General features: G+C 37.5%; 1 protein-coding gene and 1 long non-coding RNA gene across 50 annotated transcripts in view; one reads left to right on the forward strand and one right to left on the reverse strand.

Moving 5' to 3' along the window:
- ZEB1 (zinc finger E-box binding homeobox 1) overlaps window positions 1–2546 on the forward strand; it is a 215100-nt gene extending 212554 nt beyond the window's left edge. For all 49 annotated transcript variants that reach the window (XM_078329810.1, XM_078329816.1, XM_078329820.1 and 46 more), the window contains one exon: window positions 31–2546. In XM_078329810.1, the coding sequence (XP_078185936.1) occupies window positions 31–626 (596 nt within the window). In that variant the 3' untranslated portion in view covers window positions 627–2546. The remainder of the gene's footprint in view (window positions 1–30) is intronic.
- Window positions 1–17830, reverse strand: part of LOC128932561 (uncharacterized) — a 124338-nt gene that overhangs the window by 59817 nt on the left and 46691 nt on the right. The window lies entirely within an intron of this gene.

Consider the following 17830-nt stretch of genomic DNA (forward strand, 5'->3'; position numbering starts at 1 on the left):
TTATTTCATAGCTATATTTGTATTTTGCAGGTAAAAGACCTCATGAGTGTGGAATCTGCAAAAAGGCATTTAAACACAAACATCATTTGATTGAACACATGCGATTACATTCTGGAGAAAAGCCCTATCAATGTGACAAATGTGGAAAGCGCTTCTCACACTCTGGGTCTTATTCTCAACACATGAATCATCGCTATTCCTACTGCAAGAGAGAAGCAGAAGAACGTGACAGCACAGAGCAGGAAGAGGCAGGGCCCGAAATCCTCTCGAATGAGCATGTGGGTGCCAGGGCATCTCCCTCGCAGGGCGACTCGGACGAGAGAGAGAGTTTGACAAGGGAAGAGGATGAAGACAGTGAAAAAGAAGAGGAGGAGGAGGAGGATAAAGAGATGGAAGAATTGCAGGAAGTAAAAGAATGTGAAAAACCACAAGGGGATGAGGAAGAGGAGGAGGAGGAGGAAGAAGTGGAAGAAGAAGAAGTAGAAGAGGCAGAGAATGAGGGAGAAGAAGCAAAAACTGAAGGTCTGATGAAGGATGACAGGGCTGAAAGTCAAGCAAGCAGCTTAGGACAAAAAGTAAGCGAGAGTAGTGAGCAAGTGTCTGAAGAAAAGACAAATGAAGCCTAATCGTTTTTCTAGGAGGAAAATAAATTCTAATTGGTAATGAAGTTTGTTCTATATTATCCTTGCTTTTAATGGAAACACAGTAACCTGTATGCTGTGATTCCTGTTCACTACTGTGTAAAGTAAAAACTAAAAAAATACAAAATACAAAAAAAAAAAAACCACACACAAAAAATAAATCCGGGTGTGCCTGAACCTCAGACCTAGTAATTTTTCATGCAGTTTTCGAAGTTAGGAACAAGTTTGTAACATGAAGCAGATTAGAAAACCTTAATGACTCAGAGAGCAATGATATAAGAGGTTAAAGGAAGCTGATTAATTAGATATGCATCTGGCATTGTTTTATTTTATCAGTATTATCACTCATATGTTGGTTTATTCTTAAGCTGTACAATTGGGAGAAATTTTATAATTTTTTATTGGTAAACATATGCTAAATCCGCTTCAGTATTTTATTATGTTTTTTAAAATGTGAGAACTTCTGCACTACAAAATTCCCTTTACAAAGAAGTATAATGTAGTTCCAACCCATGCTAACTACCTTTTATAAATTCAATCTAGAAGGTAGTAATTTCTAATACTTAGATGTCTTAGTAGAGCGTATTATCATTTAAAGTGTATTGTTAGCCTTAAGAAAGCAGCTGATAGAAGAACTGAAGTTTCTTACTCGTGGTTTAAAGTGGAGTTCAAAAGATTGCCATTGAGTTCTGATTTCAGGGACTAACAATGTTAATCTGGTAAGGACAGCAAAATCATCAGAATCAGTGTTTGTGACTGTGTTTGAGTATGTGGTAACAAATATGAAGGATATGACATGAAGCTTTGTATCTCCTTTGGCCTTAAGCAAGACCTGTGTGCTGTAAGTGCCATTTCTCAGTATTTTCAAGGCTCTAACCTGCCTTCATCCAATGTGTGGCCTACAATAACTAGCATTTGTTGATTTGTTTGTTGTGTCAAAATTCCCAAATTAAACTTAAAACCACTGACTCTGTCAGAGAAACTGAAACACTGGGACACTTCATCTTTCAGTTCCTCAGTATTGATTTTACATTAATTGACTTTCAGAATTTCTTTACAGAAATGAAAGGGAAATTTTCTAATCTGCTTTTTCCATGTACTTGCATTTCAAACATGGACATGCCATTGTTATTTGGCTCATAACTGTTTCCAAATGTTAGTTATTATGGACCCAATTTATTAACAACATTAGCTGATTTTTACCTATCAGTATTATTTTATTTCTTTTAGTTTATAGATCTGTGCAACATTTTTGTACTGTATGTCTTCAAACCTGGCAGTATTAATATCCTTCTTACTGACATATGTACTTTTAGTTTTAGAAAACTTTTATATTTATGTGTCTTATTTTTATATTTCTTTATTTATTACACAGTGTAGTGTATAATACTGTAGTTTGTATTAATACAATAATATATTTTAGTATGAAAATTTGGAAAGTTGATAAGATTTAAAGTAGAGATGCAATTGGTTCTCCTGCATTGAGATTTGATTTAACAGTGTTATGTTAACATTTATACTTGCCTTGGACTGTAGAACAGAACTGAAATGGGAATGTATTAGTTTTACAACTACAATCAATTCATTTTACCTTTACCCAGTTTTTAATATAAAACTTAAATTTTGAAATTCACTGTGTGACTAATAGCATGATACTCTGCAGTTTTATTAAGAGATTAGCCTAACCATAAAACTCTCATTTCCTTAGTAAGCCAAATTAGGATTACCTTCTATAAACAGTGTTGGGAACAATGTTTAACATTTTGTGCCAATTTGTTCCTGTATTCATGTATGTAAGTTACAGATCTGACTCTTCATTTTTAAGTTCCTTGTTACACCATGGTCATTTTCTAGTTTTTTACCAGACTCCCCCATCTCACAATAAAATGCATCAACAAGCCTGAACTGCTGTCATTCTTTTCATCATTGTCAGTATTTTCTTTGGAAAACTCTGAAATGGGGAAAACGATCATCCTGCATTTGATTCATCTTGAGCTGAATTTGGGTAACACTAAATGTTTTCAACATCCTCCACTGAATTGTGGATTTTCTTGTGGCTAAATGTTTCTGGAGAGGTCAGAGTTGACAAAGGCCCCTCCACAGCTTGCTGCCTCTTTCTGAAATCCTTAATCCTCAACATCTCATGCTTCAGGTCATTTCAAGGAAGCCTGTTTTTAGATGCCTTTCTGACTCACAGCTCCTCACTCTGTCATCATACCTCTGATACTATTATTTATATTCCTTCCCCACTAGGAACAGGGACCATGTTTGTCACAGTCACTCTCACATTCCTCACTACCTAACAGGGTGCCTGGCACAAGTTGGGACAACAGATACTCGTTGAATGAAAATATAATTTGCATGTTCATGGGGCTCAGCTATGTTCTCACTACTATTTTTGCTTCTAATTCCAGAATATATATGTTAAATGATTCTAATCATTTGATTATTTTCTTGTAAGTCTTATTAAACATTAGTCATAATAGACATAATAAATTATGCCTTCTTTTTCTATTGCCTTACTATTTTGACTTTTTTGAGAGTGTATTTCTAGGTGTCTTCCTGGTGCTTAAACCTCATGGTATATGGCACAGATATTGCTGGCTTGTGGGCATGACTACCTCCAATAGGAGTGAAAGGACAATTCTAGTCGCCTCTCCTTTTTTAGAATTTATTCCCTCTCTAGGACTCCACATTCCTAAGTTCTCGTTACCATGTTTCCTGATTTCCTCTGTCACTGAGAGCAGCTATCAGTAAACAGATTCACTGAAAAGGATCAGGAACTAAGAATAACAAACTTTTTAGGAGGCAGCCACACTGTGATATAAAGCTCAGTGAGGGCAGTGCTTGCTATGTATGGATAAATGGCTAAGAAAGGAATTTAGGAGCTACCAGAACTTTTCAGAAGGAAAATGTATGTGGACCCTTCTGAGTATTCCCTCATATCACATAACAAAAATAATAGCAGAGTCATTTGTTATGTATTCATGGCATGCACAGGTATTTCGTTACAGTTATCAAGATGTTCACAAAAGCCTCATAAAAAAATACAAATAAAGACCATGTGCCCATAAACACATGTATCTTAAGTACCAGAATGAACACAGGCCTATTTGACTCCAAAATCCATGCTTTTTTGGGGAGAGAGTGGGGGAGATAGGATCTTGTTCTATTGCCTGGGCTGAAGTGCAATGGTATGAACATGGCTCACTACAGCCTCAACCTCCTGGGCATGATTCTCCCACCTTGGCCTCCTGAGTAGCTAGAACTACAGGCATAACACCACCACACCTAGCTAATTTTTTTTTTTTTTTTTTTTTTTCCGTAGAGCCAGGGAGTCTCACTATGTTTCCCAGGTCGGTCTCAAACTCCTGTGCTGGAGGAATCCTCCTGCCTCAGCCTCCCAAAGTGCTGGGATTATAGGTGTGAGCCACATTGTTCAGCCTGAAATTCATGCTATTACCTAGCCTGTATTACATCTCATGTGATAATAGCTTGCAGTATCTCAATCTTGGCCTCGAAGTATGTGAATAGCCTGGTGGAAAAGAATGGGTGGGGAATGAGATTTTTCAAATCTGTGTGCTAACTTAAAAAGAACCTTGTAAAGGATACTATTAAAGTGCAGTGATTATATTCACATGAAAATGTAACCTTAGAACAGATTTCATCTCTTAATATCAGTGGGAGAATATATTAGGACACTGAATATATGAATATTACCTCTGAAACAAAGCAGAAGCTCCTCTGCGCTAGTTCACATTCTATTCAAGAATAGCAGAATACACACTTTTTTCCTAACAGATGGGACATTCATGAAGATGGACCATACTATGGGCTATAAGTCAACTCTGAGATTTAAAAGAATTGCAAATAAAGCATTTTGACTACAAAAGAATTTAATTAAACTAGAAATCAGTAATTCAAATCTATCTGAAAAGTCCCCCAAATTATTGGAAAATTGAATAGCTCATGCATGGCTAAAAATAAATTATAAAGTATGAGCCAAAGGAAAATACAGCATATCAAAACTTGTAGCTTGCAGCAAAAGCAGTGGATATAAGAAAATGTATGGCATAAAAAGCTTACGTTGGAAAATAATAAAGAACTGAATCTTATCCTAGCTTACACCTTAAGAAATTAAAAACAAAGCCAAAGCAAGCAGGAAAGAGGAAATAATAAAAATGGCACAGAAAACAAAATAGCGTAAATCAATGAAATCAGAATCTGGTTTTTTTTAAAGATTAGAAAAACTGATAAACCTCTACCTAGAGAGATCAAGGAAAGAAGAGATACAAATTACTAATATCAAGACAGAGAAAAGACAACATTATAGATCCTACAGCATAAATAGTAAGGAAATATTAAGAACTTTATGCCAGTGAATTTGGCAACTTAGATGAAAATGACATATTTCTTGACTCAAACTAATATTCACTCAAGAATAGATAACCTAAATTGTCAAATACCAAGGAAATTACATTTCTAGTTAAAAATCTTCCCAACAAGAAAATTCCCAGCCTAAACAACTTCACTGGTGAATTCTACCAAACATTTAAGGAAGACAACTGTACCCATTCTACACAAACTCATCCATAAAACTGAAGAGGAGAAAACAGTGCAGCCTGTAAAGCCAACATTAACCTGATACCAAAACAGACAATGACATTACAAGAAACAAAAACTACAGATTGATATTGCTTATAAACATGGATACAAAAATTCTTAACAAAATTTAGGAAATCAATTTGAACCATATATCTAAAGAAAAATACATCATGACCAAGTGAGATTTATCCTAGGAGTGAAATGTTTTTGAGCATTCAAAAATCAATTACGGATACTTCTTCCCAGGCAGTGCATCCCAACAAATCCATCATAAGTATAAAATACCATGTCCAGAATGCATTTAGTACACCTACTGAACATCATGGCCTAGTCTAACCTAACTTAAACATGCTCAGAACAGCCTACAGTTGGGCAAAATCATCTAACGCAAAACCTATTTACAAGAAAGCGTTGAATGCTGGCAACACGGTAGTACACTGTGGAGTATCACTTGTTTAACCTCATGATCATGTGGCTGACGAAGCTGTGGCCTCTGCTGTTTTGCAACATCACAAGAGGATTGTACTGCATATTGTTATCCCAAGAAAAGATCAAAATTATGGTTTATCAAAAAATATTTTTATCAAAATATCAAAATATGGTTGCTACTGAATGTGTATTGCTTTTGCACCATCATAAAGTTAAAAGATTATAAAGTCAAGCCATCATAAGGTAGGGGCCACCTGTAGTGTGATTCACTGTATTTACAGCATAAAAAGAAAAAACAGGAAGTGTAAAGAAGCCTCTGACAAAATTCAACACCAAGCCATAAACGTTCTCAGCAATCCAGGAATAGAAGGATCTTTTCTCAACCTAATAAAGAGCATCAACAAAAAATCCTATAGTTAACATCATACTCGGCATGTAGGATTCAATGCTTTCCCCTTAAAATTAGGAACAAGGCAAGAATAGCTGCTCTCACACCTTTATTGAATATTGTACTGGAGATGCCACCCAGGGCAACATGGCAAAAATAAGTGAAAGAAATACACGTTGGAGAAAAAAGAAGTAAAACTTTATTTGCAGGCAGTATGGCTGTCTGTGTAGAAAACAAGGAATTTGCAAAAAACTAGGAAAAGTGAATGTAAGGTTGCACGATAAACAGTCATTATGCAAAAATCAATCATATTCTGTCTAGTGATAAGAACAGAAATTTTTTAAATATCAGGAATATAAAATACTTAAAGATATTTGATAAAATATGGGCAAAACCTGTACAGAAAAACTACAAAATGTTGTTGGAAAGAAATTTAAAATGCAACAAAAATTGAGAGATACTCTATGTTCATGGATCAGAAGACTCAATATCATTAAGATGTCAATTCTCCCCAAGATTTATTGACTCAATGCAGTTGCAGTAAAAATCTCAGCCACATATTTGCAGAAATTGCCAGGTTGGTTCTATACTTACATGGAAATGCAAATGATTTCAAGTAGGCAAGACAATTTTGAAAAAAAAAAAAAGTTGGAGGACTTACATTAAATGGTTCTTAGAGTCATTTTTATAAAGCTACAGTAATCAAGACAACGTTGTATTGGGTGAGAGAATAGACATATAGATCAAGACAACAAATAATAGTAAAAAAAAGACCCACACATACATAGCCAACTGATTTTTGCCAAATATTTCAAGATATGAATGGTGACTGATCATCTTTTCAAAAGCAATGCTGATACTAGATATCCATAATGCAGAAAAATGAACTTGATTCTTACCTCACACCATATACAAAAATTGATTCAAAATGGATTACAGACCTAAATACAAAAGCTAAAACTATAAAACTTCTAGAAGAAAATAAATTCTTTGCCATCTTGAGTTAGACAAAGGCTTTCTAGATAAGACACTAAAAGCATGAATCATAGAAGAAAAGAATTGTTGGACTGGACTTCATCAAAATGTAAATCTCTTAAGAAGATACTGTTAAGAAAATCAGAATGGGATACACAGACAGAAAATATTTGTAAAACATCTATGCATATACCCAAGCAACATTTGAAACATGTTTGCACAAAACCTATATATGAATGTTTATAGCAGTATTACTTATAATAGCCAAAAAATGTAAAAAACCCAGATCCATCAATTGATGAATAGTTAAAATATAGTATATCTTACAAATATCTATACAATGGAATACGATGCAACCTTAAAAAGGAATGAAATTCTTGTGCACGCTACAAGATAGATGAATCCTGAAAACATTATGCCAAGTGAAAGAAACCAGTCACAAAAGAGTACATGTCCTACTATTCAATTATATGAAATGTCCAAAATAGGCAAATCAGTATAGAGAGGAAGTAGGTAAGTGGCTTCGTAGAGCGGGAGGTGAGAAGAGAGTGGGGAGCGACTGACTACTAATGGGTATGAGTTTCTTTTTGGGGTGATGAAAGTGCTCTAAATTAGATTGTGGTGATATTTGCACAACTCTGTGAATATACTAATTCATGTAATTATATATATTTAATAGGGTAACTATGATATGTAAACTGTATATATCTCAATAAAGCTGTTAAAAATATGTTTATGCATGTTGAATATATAAAGAATATTTTAAAACTCTTACAACTAAATAAAAACACAATTTTTTTTAATTGGGCAACATTTTAAACAAACACTTTACCAAAGAAGGTACACAAAAGAGAAATAAGCATATGAAGAGATGATCAACACCCTTAGTCACTAGGGAAAGACAAAACATACACTGTGCCATCACTACACAACCCAAAATCTCCACTCCTTAGTATTCACCCAAGATAAATGAAAACATCCATCCACCTGAAGGACTATATTAATATGTTCATAGCAGTTTTAGTCACAATAGCCAAGCTGGAGATAGCTCAAATGTCTATCAACCAGTGGATGAATAAATGAATTGCATTATTTCCATGCAATGCAGTACCACAACAATAAATACCAACCCACATGGATGAATATCAAAACTAGACACGCTAAGTACAATATAACAGTGTGTGGCTATACAGGTATACAAACTTGTCAAAACTAAACAAATTCATGTGTTTAAAATCATGTTTTATTGCATGGAGGTTATAGCTCAATAGAGCTGACTTTTAAACACACAGGAGAATGTATTAAGACAACCAAAAAATGAATTCAATCCCTGAAGCTGTAAGAAAGCAAAAGTTCCATGCTCAAGCAAAAATACAAATGCACTTTTACATAAAAGTCATCTGATTTTATTCGGAATAAGGTAGGTATGTTCTAAAGTTAATTAAGTCTTGGAAAAACATTTTTAACTGTAAACTGCTTTATAAATAATTCCATACAATGAATTATCTCATTTAGTGACTTTGCTGTACATTTCACAATGTACCTTTGAAAACTATCCTTTCTGAGAGCTAAGCATTTGTGAGTGTAACTTGTGATGTTAGGTTGGCTACGATAGAAATTCTAATGACATCTGCTTTTAGATGTTGGGCTTTTTTTTTTCCAAGTAGATGTAATTCTATATAATATCTAAACTATAGAAAAGGTTATAGTGCATTGGAATAACAGAGGTTTATAATTTGTAACTTGGGGGACACATTATCCTTTTTAATGACAACCTCACATAACCCTCATTTCCTTGATTAATTAAGAACAGACCAAAAGTACCTGTTTTATAGTCTAAGCCTAACAGTAAGCTCTCCTTTTACGTAGAACATAAAGTATACATCTTGAGTTTTGTTGCCCTTTTTGTGTTCAGTAACTCATATTTCTGTTATTGTATTAGTTTTTTTCCTTCAGTCTTCGAATACTAAAAGGTGGGAAGGGAGAAAATATATTCAATACAGGCGTCCTCAAGGCAAATTACAAGTTATATGTTTTTAGTCATCTGTATCTTCAGAAAATGCTCTGTTCTATTGCCGAAACCTAGACCTGTGATGTTGACCTCATGTCATCTCTGATCCAAAGACTGTCCAGAGAGTTAGGTCAGTTCCTGGAGCTAATCCAAACTTGGCTTACTTGAGGGAAATAATTTCCAAACTTTTGAAAAAGGAGATGGAAATCCAATGTGTAAAGCGTGTACAAGCAGAGCGGTTCTGGTGGAAGACAAGTAGATGGGGGCAGAACCAAAACCCAGCTGCTCATGTTGGAGAACAGTTTTCTAGAGAAAACATTTCTGGGTGGTGTGTAGGGGGTGGTGGTAACTGAGTTCACAAGTCCTGGAGCTTCTCCAGACCTGCCCTAGATTGGCCCAAATCTAAGCCAGGATCTGAACACCCAGACTACTGAGGCAGGCCTGGCAATGCACACTGAACACCCAGACTACTGAGGCAGGCCTGGCAATGCACACTGGCTTGACATTCATCTGAGATGCTTATGCATTTGAAAAAGACAGGATTTTAGAAATATGGTGACTTTTAGAAAATGTTTTCCTCAAGAGTATAGTTAATTTTAGATGATGCTAGCTAACTCATGTTTAATATTAGAACCTCAAGAAGGCTTTGCTTTTCAGATCTTCAAAATAAGAAATTATGACTAGAAAATGTTCAGGGTTATCAATATAAAATCACCAGAAATCCTATGAATTATGCACAATAATTTCATCTGATGAACATGATTCCCAATGTAAACAAATCATAGAGCTTTTTTGAGTATTAACTCCAATAATTTTTCATCCGTAATTTCATTTTTCACTGACTTAAATGAGGGGAAATTTTCTGCTCCAACCTACTTCTAAGAGATATAATAAAATACATGCAAGATCTATGAAAGTACACTTGGAAAAGTAGACAAAGAACTCCAAGCTCGTGTGTGTCTCTGTGTCTCTATACACATTCATATGCACATGTGCATACACATACCCAAGTATACATCAACTTATTTCTCTCCACTAACAAGTGATAAGGACATCTAGCCATCCCAGGAGGATAATCATATCTTGGCTTTGATTCAGCCAAACAGAAGCTGAAAAAAAAGTAGAAATATATAGTCCTCATCAGGTGTCAAGGTTAATACTGGAATGCTGTAGGTGTCCGCTGTGTGTTAGGAATTAGTTATAACATTCCTATGAAGTAGACAGGGTGGTGGAATACGAGTTCTGCAGGTAGGAACTACTCACAAAGCCGACTGCTTGAGCAAGGCTCTCTGATTAAATGTAAAGACTGCAATACTCTGACATATGTCATCAAGGGAAAACGACAAGGTTGTAATAGATGTCTTTCTCCTTCACTGAGGTAGTCACTAAGTTCGGATGAGAGCTAGCCCTCCAATAGAACAAAGAGAGAGACTCGCTGGCCAGAGGTGATTAGAGATTCTCAAATCCATCACTTCTTTTTGAGGATTGTGTATTCTTTTTGTATTGCTGTCAAATTTACCGTGTTAACCATTTTTAACTGTATGCACTTCAGTGGCACTAAGTACATTCTCAGTGTTCTGCAACCATCGCCCCCTCCATCTCCAGAAAGTTTTCAAGATTCCACACAGGAGCTCTATACTAACTTGAAATTCTAACTACCCCTGCTCTCCTTTCCCCAGGCCCTGATAACCTCTATTTTACTTTCTGTTGCACGAATTTGCCAATCCCAGATATTTCACATAAGCAAAATCATATGATATCCTTTTAGTTCTAGATTATTTCACTTAACATAATACCAAGCTTCGCTTATATTGTAGCATATGTCAGAATTTCCATCCATTTTGTATATACCACATCTTGTTTACCCATTGATATAGCTCACTGTAGCCTCAGACTTCCCTGGCCTCTGCCCGCTGAGTAGCTGGGTCTACAGGTACACACCATCATACCCAGCTAATTTTTTAATTCTTTTGTACAGAGTCTCTCTATGCTGCCCAGGCTGATCTCAAACTCCTGGCCTCAAGCAAGCCTCCCACCTCTACCTCCCGAAATACTGGGATTACAGGTGTGAGCCACCTTATCTATTTATTGATGGACATTGAATTGTTTCTACATTTTGACTAATGTGAACAATGCTGTTATGAACTGGTTTGCAAGTATCTGTTTGAGTACCTGCTTTCAATTTTGGGGCATGTGTACGCAGAAGTGGAATTACTAGATCATATTATTCTAAGTTTAATTTTTTGAGGAGCTGTCAAACTGTCTTCCACAGTAGCTGCACCATTTTACACACCCCTCAGCAATGCACAAGAATTTCCATTTTCCCACGTCCTCACCAACACTTGCCTTCTATTTCATTTTGTTTTGTTGATAGCCGCCATGTTAATGGATGTGAAGTGACACTGTCGTTTTGATTTGCATTTTTCTTCTGACTAGTGATGTTGAACATCTGTTTATGTGCTTATTGACCATCTGTATGTTTTCTTTAGAAAGATATCCATTCAGGTCCTTTGCCCATGTTTGAAAAGGGTTGCCTGAGTTTTTTCTGCTGTTAACTTGTAGGGGTTATTTATACATTCTGAATATGAATCCATTATCAGATATATCATTTGCTAATATTTTCTCCCATTTTTGAGTCGTCTTTTCACTCCTGATAGTGTCTTCGATACACACAATTTATGATGGTGACAAAGTCCTGGTTTATGTTTCATCGTTGTTGTTGCCTGTGCTCTTGGTGTCATATCCAGTAAATCACTGCCAGACCCATGGTCATAAGGCTTCTCATCTGATCTCAGCTAAGCGTTTCATAGTTTTAGCTCGTACATTTAGGTCTTTAGTCCATTTTGAGTTATTTTTTTGTATGTGGTGTAAAGGTTCAACTTCATTCTTTTGCATGTGGGTATTTTCCTGGAACATTTGCTGAAAAGACATTGCATAGTCTGGGCACCCTTGTGGAAAATCCACTTATTTATGGTGATACCACCCTGAACGTGCCCAATCTCATCTGATCTCAAAAATTCATTCACCATTATACAAGAATTAATTTCTGGGCTTTCTTCTTTTTTTTTTTTTTTTTTTTTTTTTTTAAGACAGAGGCACGCTGTCTCAGATACTCCAGGCTGGAGTGCAGTAGTGTGCTCTCAGCTCACTGCAACCTCTGCCTCCTGGATTCCAGAAACTCTCCTGGTCTTAGTCTCCTGAGTACCTGAGATTACAAGCAACTGCCACCATGCCTGGCTAATTTTATATTTTTAGTAGAGATGGGATTTCACCATGTTGGCCAAGCTGGTCTCAAACTCCTGACCTCAGGTGATCTGCCCACCTCAGACTCCCAAAGTGCTGGGATTACAGGTGTGAGGCACTGCACCCAGCCTCTGGGCTTTCTTTATGTCTGTTTTCAAATTCATTCTTGCTCCAAAAATGAGAAAAAGCAGATATAGAATGTGTTGAAGACAAGAACTTACAGTAGGTGGTCTTTCTCTATTACTAATATTAGACCAAGATGAGTCACAAAATTTTTAAATCTGAAAAGGATATTTTCCTCCTAAAATATTGTTGTATTTTAAGGTGCAGGATACATGTGCAGGACGTGCAGGCTTGTTACTACATGTGCCATGGTGGTTGCTGCACCTATGAACCCATCGCCTAGATGTTAAGCCCAGCATACATTAGCTATTCTCCTGGAATACTGTTTAGAAGCATTGGTGATTACACACTATTGCATTATAAGTCATATATTTCTAGTCCTCCAGTAAAAGAACAAAAGAACTGACACAAGAGTGAATTTGGCTTAAATTTCATCAAAGAAGAACTAGCAGTTATGAACTGTTTGGGGGTTTTGCTTCTTTATTTGTTTGTTTTGTTTTGATCCCAGCCTAATAGTTTAATGGAATATTTATTTAGCTAACTCTATTCATATATTGTTTCTTACTATACACAGGTTCATTCGTACTTAAGGCAACTGTAATATGTCAATAGTTCTTCTCTCCTACATTTGGAAGGTGCTGTGAGACAGTCACCTTTTCTATTGATATTGATTAGCTGATGCTGCTTTATCTTCTCATCTGGGCTTATCTAAGTTAGTAAACTCAAACTCTATACAAGTTTCATCTTTAGCTGGTTTACTCCTTCAGTTTCCTACTATGTTTGCTGAGTAGTGATACATATTCTTTGTTTCCTCTGCCAGCCCCTTTTCCTCTACCTTATCTCAAAATGTTGGAATACCCATGACTCCCTTACAAGCCCTCTAAGGTTGTCTGCTTAATTAACAACCTGTTCTCTCAAATGTCTATCTCTAGCCCCCTGAGTTCCAGGCTACCCACTTAATAAGTACACTTAGATGTCTAAAAGACATTTCAAACTTCACCAGGTCCAAACTGACTCTTGACTTTCCCACCCTTATCCTCAACCTATTCCCAGCCATCTTCATCCCAATAAAAACCAGTGCCATCCACCCAGGGACTCAAGCCAAATCCTAGAAGTAGGGAGCAGGCACTGAAGGAGAAAGCCTCTTTCCTGTGGAATGTCTTCAGGAGATACAGTCATCTAGTTCTTCCTTTCAGAGGAGAAAACAGCAGTCTTGATTTTTCTGATTACCATAGACTCCATTATTTTAGTTACAAATATTAAGCACGGTAAAAATCAAGGCATCAGAAAGTAGAGCTGTCATTCAATTTACTGAGTATTCATTGAAATGGAGCTGGAAGGCAGTGGGTGTTGTAGTAAAGGGCAGAATAGGGAACTAAACCACCATGTTCACATCCCAGCTTGGACGATGATCACTACTGAACACGTTGGTGCCTCAGTTTCCTCTCTAGTAAAATGGAGATGATATTAATAGCACTTACTTTGAAGGCTGTTGTGATCATGAAATGAGTTAATACACTGAACTCTTAAAGCAGCCTTGGGCGCACTGTTAGAGATGAATGTTAGCTGTTATCTATTATGAGGTAGGCATGGTGAAAGATACATGTGTAAAATATTTTGGTGTACTGAAGCAGACTGTCACATACACAAAGAAGATCGCCCCATACAGCATGGGGCGATACATGGAAACCACCCTAGTTTCCTTCCCATTGTCTCTCCATGTTTGTGTCTTTCTCCTTTTTCATACAACCAAATCTCTTTGTAACCTATCTTCCTATCTCACACACGCATGGGCGCGCGCGCACACACACACACACACAACATCCCTCCCACTGGTTTCTTCCAGGCAGATAAATCTAGGTTGAAACCTAGAAATGAAAGAAATCACTTGTCAGATTTATTGTAAAACGTACTTAATATGTTCCTTCCGAAGATGAAATGAGGAAAATGTGTGCATGATTTCAGCATGTGCTACATACAGTAGGTGCTCAATAAATAGAAGCTTTTTCTCCTATTTGTCTTCTATGTGCTGCACAATTACTTTTCCCTAAGGATAACCTGATTACAGCTCCTCAGGCGTGTTTGTCCATTGCCTATGGAGTAGAACCTAAATTCCTCAGCATTTATACCTTATTTCCAATATTAATACCAGTAATGTAAACTAAAAATAAAATTCTAAGCCCCTGACCATCTGAATGAACTCATTCTCTTGGCCAAAAGCATTCCAGACTTAACCTGAAAAACTAGCTCAGGCCATGAAGGGAGTGAGAGTGGGGAGGGGGTCAGACATGCCTCATTTTACCCTCCTCCTTTTTGGAATTCAGAAAAAGCTGACCAGCATTATTATCAACACAGACCTGAAGACCAATAGAACAGATTCTTTAAGTCTGATAAAAACATTTATGATCTATTCTCTCTGAAACCTGCTAAGTGGAAGCTATGTGATAAACCCTTGGTCTTCACAAACCCTTAGCTTAACCCAGACATTCCTTTCTATTGATTCTAAGTCTTTGGACAATAACTTAACTCTTTCAACCAATGGCCAATCAGAGAATTTCTGAATATACCTATGATCTGGAAGCCCTTGCTTCAAGTCATCCTGCCTTTCCAGATGAAACCAATGTACATCTTACATATTGACTGATGTCTCATGTCTCCCTAAAATGTATAAAGCCAAACTGTAGGCCAACCACCTTAGATACATGTTCTCAGGACCTCCTGAGGGCTGATCACGGGGCGTTCGTCATTCCTTTCTGGCTTAGAATAAATCTCTTCAAATATTTCACAGTACTTTATCCTTTTTATTGACAATAGCTAATATTTATTGAGCACTTACTTTTGTCAGGCACTGGGCTAAGTGTGTCACTCATGAACTCTATAAGCCTCATAACAACTCTTTGAGATAGGTGCCTGTGGTATAATAAAAAGTTGCAAGGAAAAAAACCTTTGTAGTTTCTTCTACTATACTCTCACAACAAACATCCACAGTGGATACCAGCTGGGTGTTCTCTAATTCAGTTCAATAGTAACATTATTTGGAGATACTGTCAGATCCCACAGGTTGAGGGCTCAGTCCACAAGACTGTTCCCCACTCCTGATGGCAATCACAAGCCCTAGGTTGTGTTATTACCCATGCTTCTGACCACCTGCTATAAATCAGGGTTCTCACAACTCCCTCTTTGGGTTTGATTGACTTGCTAGAGTGGCTCACAGAACTCAGGAAAACACTTATGCGTACCAGTTCATCATAAAGAATATTACAGAGGGTACAGATGAAGGGGTGACTAGAATGAGGCATAGGAGAAAGGGCATGGAGCTTCTGTGCCCTCCCTGGAATGCCACCATCCAAGAAGCTCCACATGTTCAGCTATCCGAAAGTTCATCCGAACCCTGTTGGTCTTATGAAAGCTTCATTACATGGGCATGATTGATTAGATCGTTGACCATTGGTGACCAACTACCCTTCAGTTCCTTCCTCCCTGCAGGTGAAAGTGGGCTGACTGTGTGATTTGAATTTAAAGTCCCAAACCTCTAATCAGCCTTCAGTCTTTCTGGTGACCAGCTCCCATCTAGGAGCTAACTAGCTAGGGGCTGCTAATCATCAGTCAAGCATTAACATACAAAAAGATGCATATCACTTTAAAGATTCCAAGGATTTTTTGCCAGGAGACGGGATGAGGACCAAACAGAGATTTTTTTTAATATCACAAAAATATACTGTAGGTTTGGTTTTTGCACAGAATTCCTAAAACCCTTGAATTTCCTGAGCTAAAGGAGTGTCTTTTGTTATTCATAATGATCTCTTTTCAACTACATTTGACTGTATGCTAATAAGGTGACTTAAGGTGACCCCTAAGATATTTCAAGGGAGCAGCTGGCCCTGCCAGAAAAATCCTGCAGAGAATTAGATGGTTGGAATTTTCAGCCCCACCCACTGACCTCCAGGGAAAGAAATGGGTCTGGAGATTGAGTTCAATCAGCAGTGGCCAATGACTACTCAATCATCCTATGTAGTGAAGCCTTGATAAAAGCTCCTGAAACACTCCTCTCTCATCCCTATGTTCTCATGATACACAAAGATCAAACACCAATGCCAGCTTCTACACAAAGTCTACCCTATTCTGTGAAATGGCCAAGTAACGCACCTCATTTACCTGCCATGACAGACCCACAGCTTCACTCACGATTTCACTGCTATATTTGCAATGAGGCTAGGCTACCCACAGGCTGCTCCCAGTGTGACAGGCTAAGGCAGGCTCAATACTGGGAGGCTCAAGTCAACTCTGACATTGAGTTTGGCTCAAGAACTCTTGATAGCCTTGCTGAGTCTTCCTTGGGCTGCACACACTTTCACCTAACCTCCTCCTCTTTCCTTCACTCAAGATCAGGCTTGCATGGTGGCTCTATGGCTGTCCCAGGCTTGCTCAGCTTCCTCCCTGGTTTGGATCTGTGTCTCCACCTAAATTTCATGTCAAATTATAATTTCCCATGTTGAAGGTGGGGCCTGGTGCAAGGTGATTGAATCATGGGGTGGATCCTTCGTGAATGGTTTAGCACCATCCCTTCGTGCTGTTTCGTGACAGAGTAATCATGAGATCTGATTGTTTAAAAGTGTGTAACACCTTCCCAAGCTTTGATCTTGCCCCTGCATGTAAGATACCCACTCATGCTTTGCCTTATTCCATGAGTTAAAGTTTCCTGAGGCCTCCCCAGAAGCAAATGCCACCATGATTCCTGCACAACCTGCAGAACTGTGAGCCAATTAAACCTCTCTTCTTTACAAATTGCCCCATCTCAGGCATTTCTTTATAGCAGTGCAAGAATGAACTAATACAAACGATGGGTACTGGGAGAGGGGCATTGTTATAAAGAGACCTGAAAATGTGGAAGCAACTTTCAAACTGGGTAACACACAAAGGCTGGAAATATTTGGAGGGCTCAGAAGGCTGGAGGATGAGGGGAGGCTTGGAACTTCCTAGAGACTTGTGGAATGGTTTTGACCAAAATATGGATAGTGATATAGACAGCAAAGTCCAGGATGAGGAGGTCTCAGATGGAAATCAGGAACTTACTAGGAACTGGAGCAAAGGTCACTTTTGTTATGCTTTAGTAAAGAATTTGGAGGAATTGTGCCCCTGCCCTAAAGATCTGTGGAACTCTGAACTTGAGAGTGATGATTTAGGGCATTTGATGGAAGAAATTTCTAAGTAGCAAGGCCTTCAAAATGTGACCTGGCTACTTCTAACAGCCTATATTCCTATATGTGAGCAAAAACATGACCTAAAATAAAATTTACATTTAAAATGAAGCCGAGAATAGAAGTTTGGAAAATTTGCAGCCTGACCATGTGGCAGAAAAGAAAATCTCATTTTCAAGAGATGAATTTAAGCCAGCTGCAGAAATTTGCATAAATA

The sequence above is a fragment of the Callithrix jacchus genome, chromosome 7, assembly GCF_049354715.1.
Source record: "Callithrix jacchus isolate 240 chromosome 7, calJac240_pri, whole genome shotgun sequence".
Taxonomy (NCBI): Eukaryota; Metazoa; Chordata; class Mammalia; order Primates; family Cebidae; genus Callithrix; species Callithrix jacchus.